Here is a 21,150-nt window from a genome sequence, read left to right on the forward strand (position 1 = left end):
ATTTAGTTATTTTTTTTTTTCGAAATCTGCCAAATATTTGTGTTAACCTATGTTTATTAAAATTAATCACATTTTAGAGTCTATTTAAATTAATTATTTAATTAATCTACTTTTTATATGTTAATTGTAATTTACACGGGACTGCTGAATACAAAATATTTCATATTTCAATTATAGAATGTTAATCAGCAGCAATGCTAACGATCTATCTTTTGAATTTAGAAAATTATATATATATTAAAAAAATGTATTAAACCGGAAGAAATTTTTGAGAGGGAGGCTGTTACAAATTTGCAATTAGCTTGTTCAATATTATGATCAGAATTTACATGATCAGATATTCTAGAATTTATGTATGTGTGCCATCTATTAAAATAACAGAATATAAATATTGAAATTCCAAGTTCTTTTTATTGTAAATAAATTTGTTTTCTATCATACGAATACGAAAAATATATGCATGAATGCATTAAACAAATAAATAAAGTTCAATTTTTTCATATTCATTCAAATTCTATTTCATTTATAATTTAATTTTGTTCGATTTTTCTTCTCTAATTTTACATTTTACGAAATCTTACACGAATATTTTGCCCATTAGTATTCAAATGTATTAAATAGGTTCAATGAAATATTTCAAATAATTTCAGAGGTTTTCTTTTAAATTTTTTTTTTTTTTTAAAAACTATTTAAGTTATGATATTTATGTTTTCATTAAATAGAAAACTATATATTGAAAAATCTTAAAAATTGTTTCTATAACAATATTTTAAAATATTATTTTACAAATTCCGCTTTTTTTTATTGTAGGCGGACAGATGATCATTAAATTGTACATATTGCATATAACAAATATTTCCTTTTCAAAAAAGAATTATTATGTATAATTTGATTTACATATGTGTTCATTTTAGAACATAATTATTACACAATCCCCTTAAAAGTTTTACAAAAAAAAAATAGAAATAATTTGAAAATATTTAGGGCTTAAGGCAATTTTAATGTAGAGTTTACACAATATGTTTACACTAAATATTAAATAAAAATTTGTGAGTTACACACCCAATAAAAACTCACAATTAGTTGTAACATAAAAGATATTATATAGATCCTGACGGATAATCTTAGTGGAACATGAAATTGCAAATATAATAAAAGAAATTAGTTATCTAATCGCATTAGCAATTGAAAGATATTTGGCGATAGAGATTCTCACTGTTCGCGAGAAGTATTTATTCAAAACTCCCATTTTCAGGTCACATTTCCGAGCGCTGCCACCCATATTTTACAAGTATGTAAATTGAAAAATATACTGCGAGGTAACAAGAATTACTGATTAACAAAAGGAAAGCACTGCCTATTTGTAAACCTAAAAGAAATAATCGAGAGTTATTAAAGCACATAAACTTGAACATCAATTCAAATGTTCTTTTGTCTAAATTTTATTAACACCAAAATTTTGATTTTCATGTGCTGATATGATAGTTGTGATTGCCGTGCGATACCATAGCATCACATTGTTTAAGCCACCTCTTGTTCGGATTAATTTCATGCATGTTTTCAATCATAAATAATTGATAATAATGAGGTAAAGATTTCCATGGGCTCTTATATGAACTCCTACCTCACCCTTAAACAAATAAAGCCCAATAATTTTAATAGCGTAATGTAGAACGGACGGGTGTGATGGTGGTTGAATGAAGAATGACTATATAGCATCTTCTGTGGATAATTATGTAGAATTGCACCATGAACCAGTTCAAAATTTACAAGATTCTAGTAAGGTATTTTGTGCTATTTTATTGACAAATTTCATCGTTAATAAATGAACCGCAAGAATCGCTTTCTTCTAATTTTATCATTCAAGAATCTGCAATATTAAAATTAAATAAACCATTTTTTTTCGTTAATCTCTATATTCGGCATAATTTTAACGATAAGTGATTCCTCGGATGCTTTCGACATTATAAAGAGTGATAAATTTTCAGTATTTTAATGAATGAGTTAGTTAATCTTTTGACATTAACAATAAAAGCAGCCCACTATATCAAGTTTATTATCGGAAATAAAGATTTTGTTCAATTAAAAAGGCTTTTTACATAATATTCAAAATTCATAAAGTAAGAAACAACTTACCTAACTTAATTTTATTATATCAAATTTGATACTTTGAATCATAGGCTTTTTTGTTCTATTTTAATTGACTGTAAAAACGACAAACAGAAAATTATTTATTTCATTCGTTTATTCATTCGTCTTGTTTTTTTTTCGCACTTAATTGTCTTTTTTCGTTGTTTTCACAATATGACACATAATTCTTTGATAAAACATAAGTCTTTTTAGTGCCAAAAAAAAAACAACAATAACAATCTAGAAATAAAAGTAATAAAACATAAATATAGTGTGACTTTATAGACTCTGAGGTCTATATTACGAGTTGTACATAATATTGAGTATATGTAGGTACATACAACATATTGTACGTATAGTATGTCGGGAACGCTTTATAGTTCATATGACTCATAATAGCACATGTTAGATTCAATTTTGATCTAAGACTATTTTTGGATATTTGTAGTTCATCTGTTCCTGTTTCTTCCCTTCATATAGCCAATATATTATTTTAATTTTCATATTATGAATCATCATATCATTAAAATTATATTATGAATAAAAATAAAATGCTATTATATACGGAAATTTATATGTGTACATAAAAAAAAGATTAATACATTCTTTACTAACAAGCACAAAATTAGTTCAGCAATTAAATTCAAAATAATTGGAAAATAATTTTTTATTATTTTGTAGAAATTTTTTTCTATCTCATTGTTTGCGTACTTTTTAGCACTTTTCCAAAAAATTTTTTGAAAAAAGTGCTTGTTAGTTTCACTCTGTCCGTCCGTCCGTCCGTCCGTCCGTCCGTGGACACTTTTTTTGTTTACAAAACTTCTACACCTTTGAAGATAGAAAGCTGAAATTTAATACGTACAAAGATCTTCACTAGAAACTTATTTTAATGGTGTCAACAAAAATATCATACGCTTTTAACATTCAACTGTGTCCTACGCAATTTTCCCACGTCAAATTTACCGTTATCTAAAGTCCTTTTTTTCCAAATTTTTGACGTCGTTTTTCTTCTAGACCCCAGACTGTAGAAGCTTGAAATTTTAGGAGCTTTTAGATATTAACAAATAGTTCATTTTGTTAGAAGAAAATTTTTTTCCATCTCCACCCCCTCTCAAGTTATCACCTCTTGAAATTCGTAAAATTTGAATTTTGACACCTTATATTTCCGAAACCGCAAGCTTTTTCAAATTTTTATAAACCCAAAAAGCTATGGGTAAATTCCATGAAATTAAAAAATATAATTATTTTTCTTAACTCACACAATTGACCCTTAAAATCGAGCATTGTGTTAACCCCTTTTTATATTAATTTTTGCTTTATTTCAAAGACTGCATATATGCGTCATCCTAAATATATGCAATCCTAGAAATAGTTTTGTATATGAATGAAAATAATTTTAATAGTGTGATAGGTATACATAGACTGTATTTAAAAGCAGAATTTTCACTTGTTGAAGGGAAAAGTGCTACAATACAAACCATTGGTTTGACCCAACTTTATTTTTTCTAACAGCGTATTTGTATCCATGTAAATCATAACATTTTGCAAAAAAATGTGGGGAATGAACTTTTGGAATTAATTATCATAGTAAGATTAAAAAATAAAGTTTTGACTACTTCCAATCAGAAATTAAATTTGTTATTGAAAAATTCGCATATAATTTGGATTTTTCATAATTAACTGTTCACTTCATCGATTAGTTAAATTTCTTGATGCGGCAGCTACATTAGTAAGCTCTTGAAGGTTCTATAGGGAGGCAAAGGAATCTTAATATACCTCCGAAGAAAATATAAAGTTAAGTTCGATCCAGAGTACAATTAGATCTCCCGATTGCTACAATCTCGGGGAAGAAAAACTTCGGGCTGCTGATCATCCTTAAATACACAAATTTATGGGGAACATAAAGTTCGTGAAGCGTTTATTTGTTTTCTAGATTGATGTCACATAACAGTTATAATTATTAATCTTTGCCCAACAAATGATATAAAGTAAAACAGGTACAAAATAATAAATGCTGTGTTTGTGTAAAATATGTAGACACTTCGTATAATTTGTTTTCAATAACAAGAAAGTTCTGTGCTAATGCAAAGGCGTGTTTGCGGCACCTTGAAATACAATTCGAATTATGAATTAATATTAGAATATATATGGAAACATTATGAGTAATATAATTCTTATTATTAATTGTCAATGTTATACATAAAAAATATTATAAGGATTTCCAGTTTTTTTTTTCATAATAAATTATTTTAACATTATTTAATTGATTCTATATCAAATTTTCGCCCAGTTGTTGTAAAAAATTATTTATTTTTAAATATAATTAAAACAAATTAGAATTTATTTTCGAATTTTCCAAAAGTTTCAGTCAACAAAGTTAAGAAAACAAGCGACCATCAAATGCCAAAAAATAAAGCCACCCATATTTTTTTGTATACCTGTGTTGTTGTTAATGAAAAATTTAAAAAAGGATAAAAAACAGCATTTGTTGACGTGGGAAAATTGCGTAGGACACAGTTGAATGTTAAAAGCGTATGATATTTTTGTTGACACCATTAAAATCAAATATGAAAAAAAATATATTTTTCATATAGCCGACCACATTTTGTATTTTTTATATACGAATTGTATTTTACGTGTTTCACTGAACACTACTGGCAACCTTCGTTAAATAAAAGTTATTTAGCGAAGGTTGCGAGTATTATAGTTAATTTCTTAGGCAACTTCTTTCGTTTGACTGGGGCAACAATCCTACGCGCTCTTTATGATTAAGGGGAACTAGCCAGGGTTGTCATAGGAACAATTTCCCGAGCCTTTCTCACTCTAAAAAATTTACATCGTCCTTGAAATCCGGGGACGGGAACTGATTTCACTGATCGTCTAGTTCTATTTGAGGCTATTGTTGGATGTACTCACTGGATACTGTCTCTCGTTAGTTCATTTAAAGAGGATGGGCAAAGCGGACAACGAAATCTGTCGTATATACCTGGAAGAAGACGAAACGGTAAGGCACTTATTGTGCGAATGCGAGGCTGTACTCCATTTACAACTGTAATGCTTCGTCAGGGGCTTCATCAACCTGGTAGATGTTTCTTTTTTGGGTAGCTGGAACACTGTATTTTTTCAGTGGCCTAAATATAGCGGTAATATAAGTGGGGATGAGCATCGCAAACGAATCTATGGGTCGACGTGATGGTGGTCAATATGTATTCGATATGTTACAACAATCCATCTATTCAATTTTGCAGAGTCTTACGTTGACTCCTATAATTTATCGAATCAGTTCAGTAATCTCATGACATCACTTTCTAAATCTACACCATTATATATTCAACCGTATTACTGTTTTAATCGTACGTCAACCAAATTTAATTATATAAAATAAAATATTGCAATTATAACGAAAATAATTTTTAATTAAAAATTTACATTTTTATGCCAAAAACATTTTTAATACATATATGAGTAATATTAAGCGTGTTCGTTTTTAGTGGGATGATTCTGATTTCTGTTTTTTGCATTTTGCAATGTTACACGCTTTAATTAGAGATGTACGCTATTTTGAAATTTGCATATTAACGTACATAAATGAAAATAATTATAATAAACTAAATTTATTCCATTTGAAAATGTAAAGTGCCTGTGTTTTTTCTTTCATTTAGATTTAATTAATTTATTTTGTCAAATTTGAAGAAATTAAATAATTTATTTGTATATAAAGTGTGGGCGCCAAAATAATATGGGGAATAAAAAAAATATTCCTGTAAAAAAAAAATTTAAATAAATATTAAAAGACGCGCGGTGTCAGTCAAACTAAAGTCAACCGAAAAAAAAACTTCAAAATTATTATGCGATGATTACGAGTTCTTAAAATAAATACGATATGCAACTTTGTTGCAATTTTCCATTTGTAATGCTATTAAATCAAAAGGATTAAAATTTGGATTTTGGAAATTTATGCGACACTATATTGTACGGTACGCAATGGAAATCGAACTTATGAGTTTTGATTCTATAATTAAAAAAATTCATATATCTCTATATGAATTGTTTTGAATTATTATTTCGGTGTGCGAGCCAGGGATCAAAATTGGTTCTTTTGACGTCGACCCATAGGATCTTTTGCGATTGACGACATTAATCTAAAAGCAACAAATTTCAACTGTACCAACTTTGGAATCGGTATGAAACGAGATAGGTATTGAAATATAGCGATTCCACTCTCAAAAGCCCTGAATTTCAATTATTAATTGCTGTGTCGTGTGATCGATTAAACGATACGTTCAAAACCGAAACGCTATGTCTGACCTTATATAAGTTAAGTTTTTTATAACACAACGGCGAGTCAAAATTTTGGTAACATACGCTCTAACAGAACTATCTATAGGGAGTGCTGGACAGCCGTTGAAGTATTAGTCATCGCACTCGCTCTGATTGATTGTTCTGGGTCGATATACAGCGGATAAATCGGATGTTAGCACACTGACGTTTAAATTTGTTAAAATCCAAAAGTTGGGAAGCGTCTTAGCCATACCATGAAATCTAAAACTCTACCCATACTATATACTAGTTTTCTTTTAAATTCAATGAATTCAATAGTATTTGAATTCGTGGTGGCTCTTCACAGTGCTTCGTGTAATCCGTTGTCCAACATTTATTAGAACAAATAACAAAACAAATATTATCTTTTTGTAGTCAATTTGATTCCAATTAAATTATTAATCTTACTTAAAATTCTTTTACTTTAAACATATTTAAGAAATACAAAAAAAAACCATCTAAAAAAATAGACTCTGGTGAGATTCGCATAAACGTGCCTTTCTCTTTATAATTTCTAAGAACACATTCTTTTATCTCAAAATTTTTCATCAAATTTTAGGCTTTGAATAAAACATGAAAGAAATGTATTTATTATCAAAATGGTCATTAACCAAACTTAAAAATTTTTGTCTAAAAAAAATTTCTAAAATTTCACATTCTAAATTTACCAACGACGTAAGTTTTTTATAGTGATGGCCATATTTAAAATTTTAATGGATTTTGAAACAAGAAAAAAAAAGTTTTGAACTTCCGTAAAAAAAAAACTTATTGGTAAACAAAATATTTGTTGACATTAAAATACTCAACACCAGAGTACCCGTTATTAAATCAATTGAATTCATTCACCTTTTCCGTTGACGAGAAAAAATCAGAAGTCTCGATTTGAGGACCTCGAAAATTTCAAATTAATTATATTCTCGTCTTAAGGTCAGTCATATTAGTCTTACTGTTGTATCTTATTTGCATGTATATACAAAAAACAGCCAAACATTATCTTAGTTTGTTGTTATCGTAAATGGTAAATAATTAATTATTAATTGTTTTTATTATAAAATTTACAATAAAACAAAAATATTTTCACATGAATAGGCTTTGTTTTTTACCAACACCAAATTTTCTCATAATGAGAATTTTTCTAATTTTTGTTGAAATTTTTTTTGTGGAACAAAAGATTTTCATTATTTTTCAAAGACGCAAACCTATTTTTGCTTCACATTTTTCTTTTTCGCCTTTATTCCCACTTTTCCTTTCTGGAAACACGAAAAAATAATAACAAAAAAATTTGTCCATAAGTTTTTCTTTTTCGAAAATCACTTTATAGGAAAATAAAGCTTTTTTATTCTATATACACATAATATGTTGATGGACACGCACACCCATAAATTTATTCAAAGCGAAATTTAGTGGAATTTTTAAAAAATAACTTCAAGTACATGGAAACACAATCATATAGCTCAATATATTTTAATAGTTACGACTCTAAATGCTCTTAACCTTGTAATTAATTATAAATTCGACACCAATATTTCTTTATTTTAAATATAAAATTTACATTATTAGTAGGCGTAATATGGGACTAGACAGTCATATAACTAATTGAATAAGCTCTAGTTCCTTTATTTCAAAAAAATTGAGATAAAAAATTCATTTCGCAATGTGATTGATTTTGATTATCAATATTAAAACTTGATCTACCAGAACATGCAATTAAAATTTAAAAATATTCCAAAAATTTCGTTTCTTTTTTCAGATAACCAAAAAAAAGATTAAAATTTTAAATAGAAACTATTTAAAATTTTAATCTTTTATTTATTCGCACCTTTAATTTTTTATTTTTTTTTAGAAGTTCTAAAATTATCACTCTATATGTACGAATTTAAATTTATATGGAAAATTTATTCTGATTTCTTGTGAAAATTGCTCTAAAGTGCTGTTGATGAAATAGAGACTTATAAAATGTATGTATAAATATAAACAAGTTTATGTTATGTAACCAGCACACGATGTGTTTGTAATTTTTTCGGAAAAAGTTTAAATTGTAAATTTATATTAGGGAAATCAATCCGGATCAATAAGACTATCGTAAATTTTTAGATTATGGATTGGGACGATAATGTACAGCGATATAAAAGATCTACTGTGCCCCCCCCCCCATTTGTCATGCATGAATGGTCCACACTCATTGAGAAGAAATATCGAGGTCTCCTTCCCTTTTCCACCTAATGCTTCCCGAAACCTAATGCTTCGCTTAAACAAACCAATAAAAAGGCTATTTACAATTACACTCGACATCAAGGGTGACAGTGTACTTCTTCCTATGGACATCCGCTGGATGGAAGAAAGCCCATGGTCTTATGTTCTACGTAAGTCTCGGCTCTCTTTGAAACCAGCCCGAGTATGTCAAATTTTTCTTAAAAAGATTTCTGAAACAAATTATCTGACATTTTAATTTTGATTTTATTTGTAAATTTTCGTTACCAGATCGAAAAAGTTTTATAAATATTGCTAAAAAATAATGATTGCTGGTAACACATGCAAGCATACATATTTTTAATTGTGTGTATGTATGTATCAAAAAGTAATATAAAGAAAAATTTAAATTTGAGGAAAATGTGGAATTGACCGATCAAATTTTCATGGTCAATCAACTGGAAATTTTTAAATTTTAGTTTTTGATTCTTTAGTGTTGTATGCAAAAAAATATTTTTTGCAATTTTAGACGAATGCAATTAAAATTAGAAAATTTGAAATTTTTTTACTTTTTATTTTATTTAAGTTTTAATTTTTCTAAAAATAAATTAAAATATTTTTAAATTTTATGGGAAATTTAAATTTAATAAAATTTTTTGTATTTTAGTTTTGTATTTTTGATTAAATTCAAGCAGTTCGTTTATTAAGAAGGAAATGATGTTTTCGAGGCTGGGGAAAAATAAAATTTTGGCATTAAAATAATTATTATAAAATTATTAATATCGGAATCCTTTTGAATTTCAAATTACAGCAACAAAAATTATAAACAAAATAATAACAGTAATTATAAGGAAACATTTTGTTAGACATCTTTTCAAAACTACTTCGGAATTGGCAGTGAAAAATTATGATCATACATACTAAATTTATTGGTATAATTAAATTAATTAGAATGTTTTAAAGGAATGTTGCTCTTTTGATCTTTCGCAGATCTTCGTATTTCGAATGAGTTTTGTTTGGATCAAAACATACTCACCATAATATATATTCAACACTTTATTAATTAAGGTTAAGAAACCAGTCCAAATAAATTGTGAATACGAGAATATAATTTTAAAATACCTTGCAAATTTATTCAGCTCTCAAAATTTTAATCAAGCTATTTTAATAACTAGAATGTCGTGCAATTATTCCCAATATTAGTTTAATTAACCTGTTCTCATTTTAATATACATAATTAAAATCTTGCCGATAAATCAAAAATAGAACACAAATAATATTTTTTGTTGTTATGCAGTTATTCAGAATTGTTGGGTTTATTCTATGATCTAAAAAATTTAATTAAAAAAAAATTTCTATATAGAATTAGAAGAAATTCATTTTTTAATGTCTTTCCTTTGTGTTTTTATTATATCTGTTATATATAGAGTGTGCAAGATTGTACTAAATAAATACGAGTATATTATTGAAACAGCAAGCTATATATTATTAACATATTGTGTAAACAAAATTTTACCAGTTTCCATGTTTTGTTTTTAATTCATGATCCGCCTAGCTACCTCATACTTAAGTAAAAAATTGTTTAGTGTGTAATTACTTCAATTCTGTAAAACAAAAAAAAAAAACAAGGGTCAAATGTAAGTGTCTCAACTTGTGGTTTTTTCATCTGGGGGTGAAACTTATTATGATGCTTCCGACACAATCAGTTAATTTTTTTTTTTAATAACAACAGTAATCGAAAATCGTATAAACATTTTCAAAGAATTAAAGAGAATGGAAAAAATTATTTTTTTTTTTATTCATTCTAACCTTCCCACGCATGATTTTCCAAATTGGCATGCAGTCAAATAAATTTAAATGAAAATGATAGAAAAAAGAAAAGGTCTTGATGAAATTAAAAATAAATATAAATTTTAGTTTCTTAATTTTATTAAAAAAAATGTAAAGAAAATGTAAATTTTCCTTTTTGTTTATATAAATAAATAATGTTACACATAATTTATTAGAAATTTTCAGAAACTCTTTTATATGTGTACATACATTATATTTTAATTAATTGTTATGTAGCTTATATAGGTATGTGTAGAGTGAATTAATATATAAAGAAAATTTTGAAAAATTCGCTAAGATTATAATTCATAATTTGGCGCCGTGACCATTCGAATAATCAATTTATATAGTGATTATTTACCTCTATATACTTTTACCTCTAATATTGTGGTTAAACGTTTATAACTTTTAAATTTTTTTTTTAATTTTATCGTAAAAATTTATGTTAGACCACCCATGATTTAAATTTAGTAAACACATTGAAAGAATAAAAAACATTTTTATTAAAATTATAAATTTTCCCAACTTGCTAAAATATGAGATATTTGTGTTTTGCAACGAAAGCTTTGAAATTTTTCATAATTCCTTGTATAATTTTATCTTTATTTCCACTATCAAAAAATCATTTATTCTGATAATTATCATAAAAATGTTTAGCCAATTAACGTTGTCAACAAAAACATTTCTAATTTACTTATTCTCATAAATTTTCGTGTGCTATTTAAAAATTATTCAAATTTATTATAAAAAATTAAGGAGTAAAAAGTTTGAAAAAATTATGAAAATTTTATTTGAATTTTGAACTATTTTGGACAACAAATGCTGCATGTAGCAAGACAGACAATATTTTATGAATCGTAATTCTGACTTTCCTTCTTAAGGCTTAATGGACTTGCCAGCCTCTTCTATGCTGCTTATACCTGAACGATCTAAGGTCCATGACAGTACAGTTTTATTTTTTCTTCCCAATTCAACTTGTGTAAACAAGAAACCTAATGTCTCCAGACTAACTATCCGAGAATATGATTACAGTTTTATTCTTTCAACCAACCTTTTAAAGTATTGTCTTCTTCCAATACCATCATGGTGGACTCTTGTACCGCCCACTTTTAGTTCGTTTTAGCCTTTACATTTTACCTGGAAAAAATGACTACTTTTTTAAATCATTTAAAAATAATAAAGTATTTTTAAGTATATATAAAAAAACATTTATTTACCCTTTAAAACAAACATGAATAAGCTGTGAAATTCAAACACGCCAGACACCATTTTGTTTGGCAGTTATATACAGTTATATACAGTTATCAAAGCTTAACTTTTAGTTTCCGTTTTCTTATTTCCGATATCTCCCGAATGTAACGCATCTCATATTAGTTTTGCCATTTTTTTAAGTCATTCTATTACTCTGCATCGGAATGTCATCTACTCCTGAACACTCTGCATTCATAACATTTTACAGATATTTTTATAAGAAAACAGAATTTTCAACAAAAATTTGTTTTTACTTAATTTTATACAAAAAATATTGTCACGCATAATGTAATGAAGTTCAAGTTGTATAAGTTTAAGTGCGAGCATAATTAACATCGGATATAGAAATCTATATTTAAAAATACAATTGTTATTTGGCATGTTTTCAATAATTTTTATATTTTATAGTCATAAAAGAACTATAAAGAACTATACGATATGAAATAATCGTAAAAATTGTACATAACAAATTTTAATCCGATCATTAGAGAAATTCCTTTTTAAATGTAGCATATTGTTTTTTTCCACCTCTTCTTATAAAATAAAAATCTTTATGTAAAAAAAATTCAAATAATTGCTATAATTGAGCAGGTCTGTTCATTGATTTTTCACTTTTATTTTGTAGTGCGCTCTCATCTTCTGCAAATTTTCTTCTTGTAGCTTTCAAATTAAAAATCTCAATTTTGTAGCTTCCAAAATAAAAATATATTGCAGCCTCAACAAATTAAAAACAATTTTTTTAATTGAAATATTTTTTTTTATTATGAATAATTTAAAAATAAGTTTTTTTTGCAGAAAAACTAAATTATTTTTTTTGATTAGATTAAATTTTTTGATTTTGGTCGATGAGAGAAAATTAAATAATCTGTTATATAAGTTATACTCGTAACTGAGTACAAAAATTTCACATTATTGCTAAATTTTTACAATAGTCGAAATCTGTTACAATTGCTTATTTAAGAGCAAGAAAAAAAAATGAACAATCCAAAAACAATTATGTGTCTCATTTTTTTTTGACCTTGAGAGAACCATGATTTTTTATTAGTAAATAAAATTTTGAATGTATTGCGTTGCGATTTTAATAATAACATATTTATATTTTTACTTGTAGAATAAAGAAGAAAACAAGTGAAAACGTTTTTTGTCGATCTAAACCGATCGAATTATACCCTGCACCTCTCATTGTTGTATAAGAATTACTCGAACCTGTGAAACCGTTCTATAGAAACTTAACGGATATATCTGACCTAAAATTGGACACACGACTGCCAACTTTCATGAATCTGACTTTATTATTTTTTCGAATATAAAAAATTTGCTTTTGGAGTTGTATGACAACCATCTGAACCAGTGCCCCTATCCCATTAAATTTTTTAGAGCATATGTAGAATGTAATTGGACACACGTATACAAAATTTCATATTTATACCTTTATTACTGTTTGAAATATTTAAAATAAACTCTTTGAATTGTATGGCAGCTACCCGAACCCGTTGTCCGAATTGGTCCAATTACAATAGAGTTCGTCCTTGGCACAAAAGAATCAACTTGTGAAAATTTGGTGTCGATTGCATTATTCGTTTTTGAGTTATCGTGCGATCGAACGGACGGACATGTTTAAATCAACGTTTAATTTTGCGCTGAGCAAGAATATATACATATTCATACTGAAGAAAACTCGTTCTCCCAAAGAAAAAGAGGAAGGTGCAAAGTATAAAAACAACAACACTTGCTAATTATTTCTGAAAAATTCTTATGTGCGAAAAAAATTAAAGAAAAAATTTTGTCAATTTGTTGACAACATCATAATGTTACATACCAGAATAAGTGGCAAATTATCTAAAGTTACAGAACTGCAAAGCATATAAATCCTTGAATGATAAGGATTATGACAAAATTGTAAAACGTGTTTTAACCATTCGTTAATTTTTAATGCATAAGAAGTGTAGGTTTTGTGTAAATTGCAAAACATGAATAAGAAACCTTCTATAAAACGAAACTAACTTAAATTTATATATTTTGTGATTTAAATGAATATTTTTTAAAATTTATAATTACTTTTTAATTACACAAAAGAAAAAAACTATTCTAAATCTAAAAGTAAATTCAATTTCATCGTATAGCAATAAAAATTTATGCAAATTTAAATTTACACATAATTATCAAATAATTATTTTTTATTTCCATTATAAATCATAAATTTCCTTTTTATATAGGAAGATTTTCACAAGATTCCCACAAATACACTCAAAATAAAAAAAAAAACCAATACAAATGGAAAAATCGATTTATTTAGCAATAAACAAATTACAATGAATATTAATTTCAAATTGAAATTTAATAAAATAAAAAATCGAAATAAAAATAATAAAAGTTCACCTTAACCTAAAATGTATTATGAAAAATCCTATAATAACAAAATTTAAATTTTAAAATATTTATACATTTAAGAAATTCGAAATAGAAACGCAAAAACAAAATAATTGTATTAAAATAAAACAAAGGTGAATAAAAAAATCGAATTAGAAAAAAATTAAGAAATTAAAGAATAAATTACAAAAATCGAGAATATTTTATATCTTTATAGTGGAAAATGTTTAATAAAATTTTCCGTCGCGGTAAAACAACAAAAGATGATGTTCCTCCATTACCAAGTTACAAAAATTCACTTAAATCAACACCAGATTATGAATATGGATCAAAAAATTACAATCTAAACAACAGACCATCTTATTCAACACAATCAAATACCTCGCTTCCAAACAAATACACTCCAATTAATGATGTGCCTCCTCCATGGTCAAATTATGATACAACAAAATATGATAGTACACCTATAAATAGAACACAAAATGTTTATACAGCGCCACCACAACGTAATTTACCATATAATCAACCACCAAATAATAATAATAATATACCAGCTGGTAGGGAACATGATAAGCCATTTCAGCAATTTTCTGTTGGAAGTCCAAATCAAACTCAATATATTCCACCACCATATAAAACAAATAATCTAACATATTCCAATCGAAACGATAAACCTGACTCAAGGTATGATACAACGTCTGGAGATCGAAGTCCATATATAACATTAGGTTCTACATATTCTCAAGGGCGTCCTCCTCCATATGAACCTTTTAAACGAGATGGATCAACTAGTCGTGCTCCTAATTCGCAACCAGGAACACCTACAGCAGGAAGAAGAGAATTATATGATGCGTATCGATCAACACCAAGCAGAACATTTGAATCACCGCAAAGAGATCCAATTGGAAATAGATCCGCCTTTCCACCATCAAATAGTAACCGATTTGGGGCAAGAGTATATGAATCACCCGCTAGAGAACATACTATTAACAAAAATAGCATTGGACCTTATAGCTACAATGCACCAAGTTATGCTTCTGATATGCCTCATCGAAATGTCACATCACCATACAATGAATATTCAAATCCACATAATCAAGAATCTTCACGTCTTAAGAACAATAGAAATGCATTTGGCCCAAATTATAATAATTCAGTGACGACTAACTATAATGATAACAATACACCAACCTATAAACCGACTTTCAATGCAAATAACATCAGTAATCCATCCCAAGCACCACCTTCTCCAGAACCTGGAAAATATGTTCCTTATGCCGTAAGAAAAGCACTAAAAGAGCAACAACAGCAACTAAAGGAACAACAAGCAAAAGAAGATTCAAAAGTTGGATATTACAACTCCAATTCAAATAACTCCAGTAATCCGGTGAAATCTAAGTCTCCTACATCAAAATATACATTTAATCCATATAAAACTTCATATGAATCATCCGATCCCTCAAACAAAATTAATTCACCATACAGTAGTTCAGAGAAACCACCATATAATGAACAAATCGGTCCAAAAATTGTACCAAGAAATTTTGAGACACCTGGCTCTCGATTAGTATCCCCACCAACACCAAATTACGGTAACAGATTTTTTGAACAAAAATCTTATAATGAACCACCCGAACTACCTCCAAAAAATATTATTCTAAAAAATAAAACAACAGATTTCAATAGAAATTTGCCTTTGAATACTCAAACATCGCAAATTTATCCTACTTCACCAAATTACGGATATTATAATGCTGATCAAAACGAAAACAAATCCCCATACATAAACTTAACAAATCAAACACCTTATTCTCCCTCCTTTCAAACACCAACCCCTTCCCAACATGAATATATAAATTTATCTGCAACCCCAAAACCATTTTCCAATTCCCAACAAAATTCAAATGTACCAATCAAAAATTCAAATTACGAATTCAACAACAACATAAATTCTAATGCGGATCGTTTTAACAACAAACAATTAAATAGTCCAACACAAAATATAAATACTACTAATTTGTTCAATACTATAAATAACACAGCTCCTGATGCATACAGCAACACTACATCACCTCATTATAACGATACATTTACAAACTATAAAACAACATTTACACCACTTTCTAATGAAAATAAACATGCTGACAATACAATATCAAACAGAAATGTTTATGAGCCACAAAAAAATCTGTATGATACACATAAAAGTTATGTGCAGATGCCACAATATAATTATGGGTCAGGAGAGCATGCTACAACTACAATACCAACTAATACAAATGCATTTGATGATTGGCTGCCAAAAAATGCTTCTAATTCAAATGAAAATTCATCGCATAGTAGTACTCGAAACGAAAGTGAACTGTGGAAACGTCGTGAAAAAGATAATGCTGGTGCTGATGAATTTTCATCAACAGCATTTGGAACGGTGCCATCTAATTTAAATGCAAACGATTATTTTAATGATAAAAAGAATTTAGAACACCGTGGTCTAAATAATGATCTCTCATTAAAAGCGGACAGTAATTTCGATCGATACTCAACACCGAAGCAATCACAAACACAAGAACAACAGGAAAAACCAATTTTTAATTATAAATTAAAACAACAAATACCTTCATCGCAACAAATATCTTCAACACCTTACTCAATTGCATCACCTTTACTTGATGCCGCAACAATATCAGTTGCTACAGTGAAATCTCCAGTTCAACCTGTAAATGATAAAGGAGACGATGAAAGTGAAAATGAGCATGTATCATCATCAGAAAAGATTAATGAAGCTACCTCTGAGGACAGATCTTCAAAGTCTCCTAAAAAATCTGTAAGGTTTTTTAATAATCCAATTGATAAAAGTCGCGATTTTATAAGTGATATAATGGCTAAAGGGCGAAATCGTGGTCATCACAACAAACATCGTAATAACAACAATAATAACAATAATAAAAAATCAAAGGATACCAAAAGCGATGTAACAAAATCGCCGTTAATTGTATCAAGTAATGCAACTACTGATTTACAAGATCTAGAAAGTTTAAATTCAAAAAATGAAAGTGAAATTTTAAATAATTTAAAAAATATAAGTGATTTAAGTGGTAACAAAAACGTTAAAAATGAAAATAGTGTAGAATCTAACACAAATAATAACACTGAAGATGATAAAATCGGTTATCAAATAACAAAATCTAAAAATAGCCGGGACATTGTACAAAAATTACAAAATTCCCGTGCAAAATTAGCATCTCCTGAAGACGATGAAAGTGATAATATTTTTGGCAAAAATGAAAGAAATTCCGCTGACAACCACAAAAATAAATGCGATGATACAGACAATACAGATACAGAAACATTAGATGAAGCTTTCGAAGATGATGACGACACAATAAAAATTTCGAATATTGCAAAGAAAATCGAAAGCACAGAAAGCTTACAAAATAAAACGTCACAAAATGACATTAAAAATTCAAAAAGCGCGTGCGAAAATAATATCAACAACACTGAAAGCTCATCGGAGAAAAAAATTTCATCTCAAAATATTCAACAACAACCACTACAAACAAACCCTGAACGAAATTCAAATTTATCGTCAGTAAATGAAAATAATTCAAATTATACTAACAGATCATCCGCGCGCGTCGGTAATTCACAACCATCAGTGTCAACAACAAGAAACACATCAAAAACAGATTCTTACGAAAACCTTAAGAAAAATTCAAATAAAAATAATAATAAGAAAAATAAAAATGATGAACAAATTGAGAAGATAGAAAAACTTTCAGAATTAGCTGAATGTGATCGTGATAATTTTATAAAGACTCAAACTACAAGTATGGGTCAAACACAAGCTAAGGCATCTACATCAACGGCGAAACCAGAATCGCCACGCCTTGGAAGATCAAGATCATCATCACCACCAAATAGAACAAGCAATAAGCCAATACAATTAAATAGTAGCGATTATGCAGAAATTTATAAATGTTCGTCACAACGTGAACGTGAACCAGTCATTGAAGAGCCATTATCACCAACAACTCCATTATCACCAACAGAATCTTGTGATCAATTTTATGATTTAACAAATGATACATCAAATATAACTAATCCAACAACACCTTTACCCAAAGTTACTGTTGCAGATTATAGTGAAGAATCACATAACTCTAATATTGAACCAGATGTATTTTATGATTTTGAAACAATCAATACAAATTATAATGGCGATAAAAATTTATCAAAATCTCCACCAAAATATCCTCCACCACCACTATCACCATCCGCCCAATTTAAATCGCGATCAACTTCTCCCATTGATATTGTTACATTAGAAGATATTGAAGAGGAAGAAGATGAAGATGATTGGCATTTTGTAAGTGATAATAAAAATGATAGCAATAATAATGAAAATACCAGCAGCAATGATAAGTCAATAGATTCTAAGCAACAACAAAATCAACAGCAGCAAAATTCCACTTCACCTAAAACACAAAATAATTATCTTAACTCACCAACATTTGGTCGTAAAATGGATACTTTAACAATATCAGCACAACAGAAACCACCATCACCAATTTTATCAAGAAAATCACCATTACGTCATAAATCACCATTTGATTATGATGATCATACAGATGGTTTAAATACACCTGATTCAGGTATAGGTGGTGCAACAACACCAATTTCGGTAACAATTACAGCAAATTCTTCAATTAATTCATCTAATAAAGTTCTTGTAATAAATAGCTGTGATTTAGTAAATGATACCGATGATATTGAATTATTACAATCACATCAAAAACAATCTACTAGCAGTAGTAATTATTTTAATATTCATAATGAAATTAATAGTAATAATATTCATAATAACGGTAACATAATTAATTTCTGTGAAACTAATAATTACATTGAACATAATACAACATCTATAGTTATCGATAGTATAAGTTTACCAGATGTTGTTATTGAATCAAAACCAAAAGAAACAGATACTCAAAATCAATTAACTGTTAATAATAATAATCAAAATGGTGATTATATTTTAAATGTTAGTAAAAGTAAAAGTGAAGGTAATGTTCATTTTATACCAATTCATGTTGAAGGACGTGAAAAACCAAAAATTGAAATTGTTGAAGAAACAACTGAATTTTCGAGTTCAATCGATAATAATAATAATAATATAAATAATATTAATGATAGTAATAATATAATAAATAACGGTTTTATTGAAGATATTAGTAATCAGAATAATAGTATTAATAATAGTGATAATTTTAATAATAATAATAATGTTGACATAATATCAGATATAAATGTAATTAAAGCTGAAGAAACTGCATCTGAAATTGAAGAAGAAACCAATGAAAATCTTAATGGAATTGGAAAATCAATTCATTCTAAGGATAATGAAGAAGATTATAAGAAATTAGAAAAGGATTTACAACGACAATTAAAGAAAGTAAATGAGGAAAAACAAAAGAAAGAGGAAGAATTAAAGTAAATACACAAAAAAAAATAAATAATATTATTTGTATGAGTGTGTTTAAAAAATAATATTCTAAAAAGTGTGTTTAATAATATTTTATAAAAATAATTTCTGTACTAACAGATAGACACTATAATAAGGCTTTAGAAAAAAAAAACACGCAATATAAAAATTCAATAAAAATTTTTATACGATTTTAATTAACAGCGGAAGCACTAAACTTACTCTCTCTCTCTCTCTATCTCTTTTTGTTAATTTAATAATTTATTTATTTAATTTTATTAAAATTCAAAATTTTTATTTTAAAATCTCGATAATAATATTATTTTCTAAATATCTTTTACAACTTATGTGAATCATAAATAATTTTTTATTTAAAACTAAAAAATTTCATAATTTTTTCTTAAAAAATTTCTTTTTTACTCATTTGTAGTTTTTTTTCATGTTTTATATTTTTTAAGATTAAAGAATAAAAATATTTGCAACCCACTTAATGTTTGCTAAAAAAATATTTTTGATTTTCTTTTTTTTTTTTTCTTTTGGTTTTTATCGAAGACACTCGCCTACGAATATGTCAAAGATTTTTGTTTTTCTCGAATTGCAGAAATTATAATGTATAAGGCAGAATTTAGACAACAAAGATTGCTTAAAGATTTTATTTGATAAGAATTATATGGGGTTGCATTTCTTTTATCAAACAAAATCAATGGGACTTTTACACCAAGCATTGAAAAAATATTAGCAATAATGTCATGTTATTTATATTCCTAAATACTTGGAATATTAAAAAGTCACACTGTTAAAGCTGTTCTCACGTATAGCAACAATTATTCGGTTGTCTCTTTTCAAAAAAAAAAAAAAACCCACGAGCTCTAGTATGTGTAAATTGAATTATAAGAAAATTTAATTTCAGTAGATTCGGCAAACCCAATTTTAATTTTGCTTTAACTTCACAAACTTTTAAACCTAAGCGGATATAAATATAATTTCGAAATAGTTTTTGAACGATATGAAGACGTTGGATTTTGCTACGAAAATAATTCACACAATTTTTTTAGCCGTACCTTTATTTATTGGGTATTTTTAATTTTCCAGAATTTCAAATTGTAAGCTTAAATTAAGACAAAGTTTGCTCTACACTGTTTAATAAAATTTATCTTAATTTTTTCTATTTGAGATCAAATAACAAATCTGATATCTGACAATAGCTATAATAAAACTCTTTGAAAACATAAAAAAAAACTAAAATTATTCTAGAATACCTTTTTGACATAACTATGACAGCTTTAACTTCCGTGATCTTTATTCAATAAATTGGCCATACTGTATTCGTTTTAATAAATTATTGTTATTTTAAATATTGTTCTACTTAAATGATTAGTAATATTTTTTAATTATTATTAAGCAATATCACAACTCCCAATACAATATTGCCCACATTTTTCATTGAAGAGGAATTAATAAGACAAAAAAAAATTCATTTGACACAAAATTCGACTTTCTATATTTAAAAAAAAAACCATTTAATTTAATTTTTGTCAATAATATAACTAATGATTTTTATTTTTGTATTATTTTTA

General features: G+C 27.3%; 1 protein-coding gene across 3 annotated transcripts in view; it reads left to right on the forward strand.

The window, feature by feature from the left end:
- LOC129606586 (uncharacterized protein DDB_G0283357) overlaps positions 1 to 21,150 on the forward strand; it is a 44,494-nt gene that overhangs the window by 2,462 nt on the left and 20,882 nt on the right. For all 3 annotated transcript variants that reach the window (XM_055516975.1, XM_055516973.1, XM_055516974.1), the window contains exon 2: positions 13,938 to 19,581. In XM_055516975.1, the coding sequence (XP_055372950.1) occupies positions 14,315 to 19,581 (5,267 nt within the window). In that variant the 5' untranslated portion in view covers positions 13,938 to 14,314. The remainder of the gene's footprint in view (positions 1 to 13,937; positions 19,582 to 21,150) is intronic.

This window comes from Condylostylus longicornis, unplaced genomic scaffold (genome assembly GCF_029603195.1).
Source record: "Condylostylus longicornis isolate FDR11 unplaced genomic scaffold, ASM2960319v2 ptg000019l, whole genome shotgun sequence".
Lineage (NCBI taxonomy): Eukaryota > Metazoa > Arthropoda > Insecta > Diptera > Dolichopodidae > Condylostylus > Condylostylus longicornis.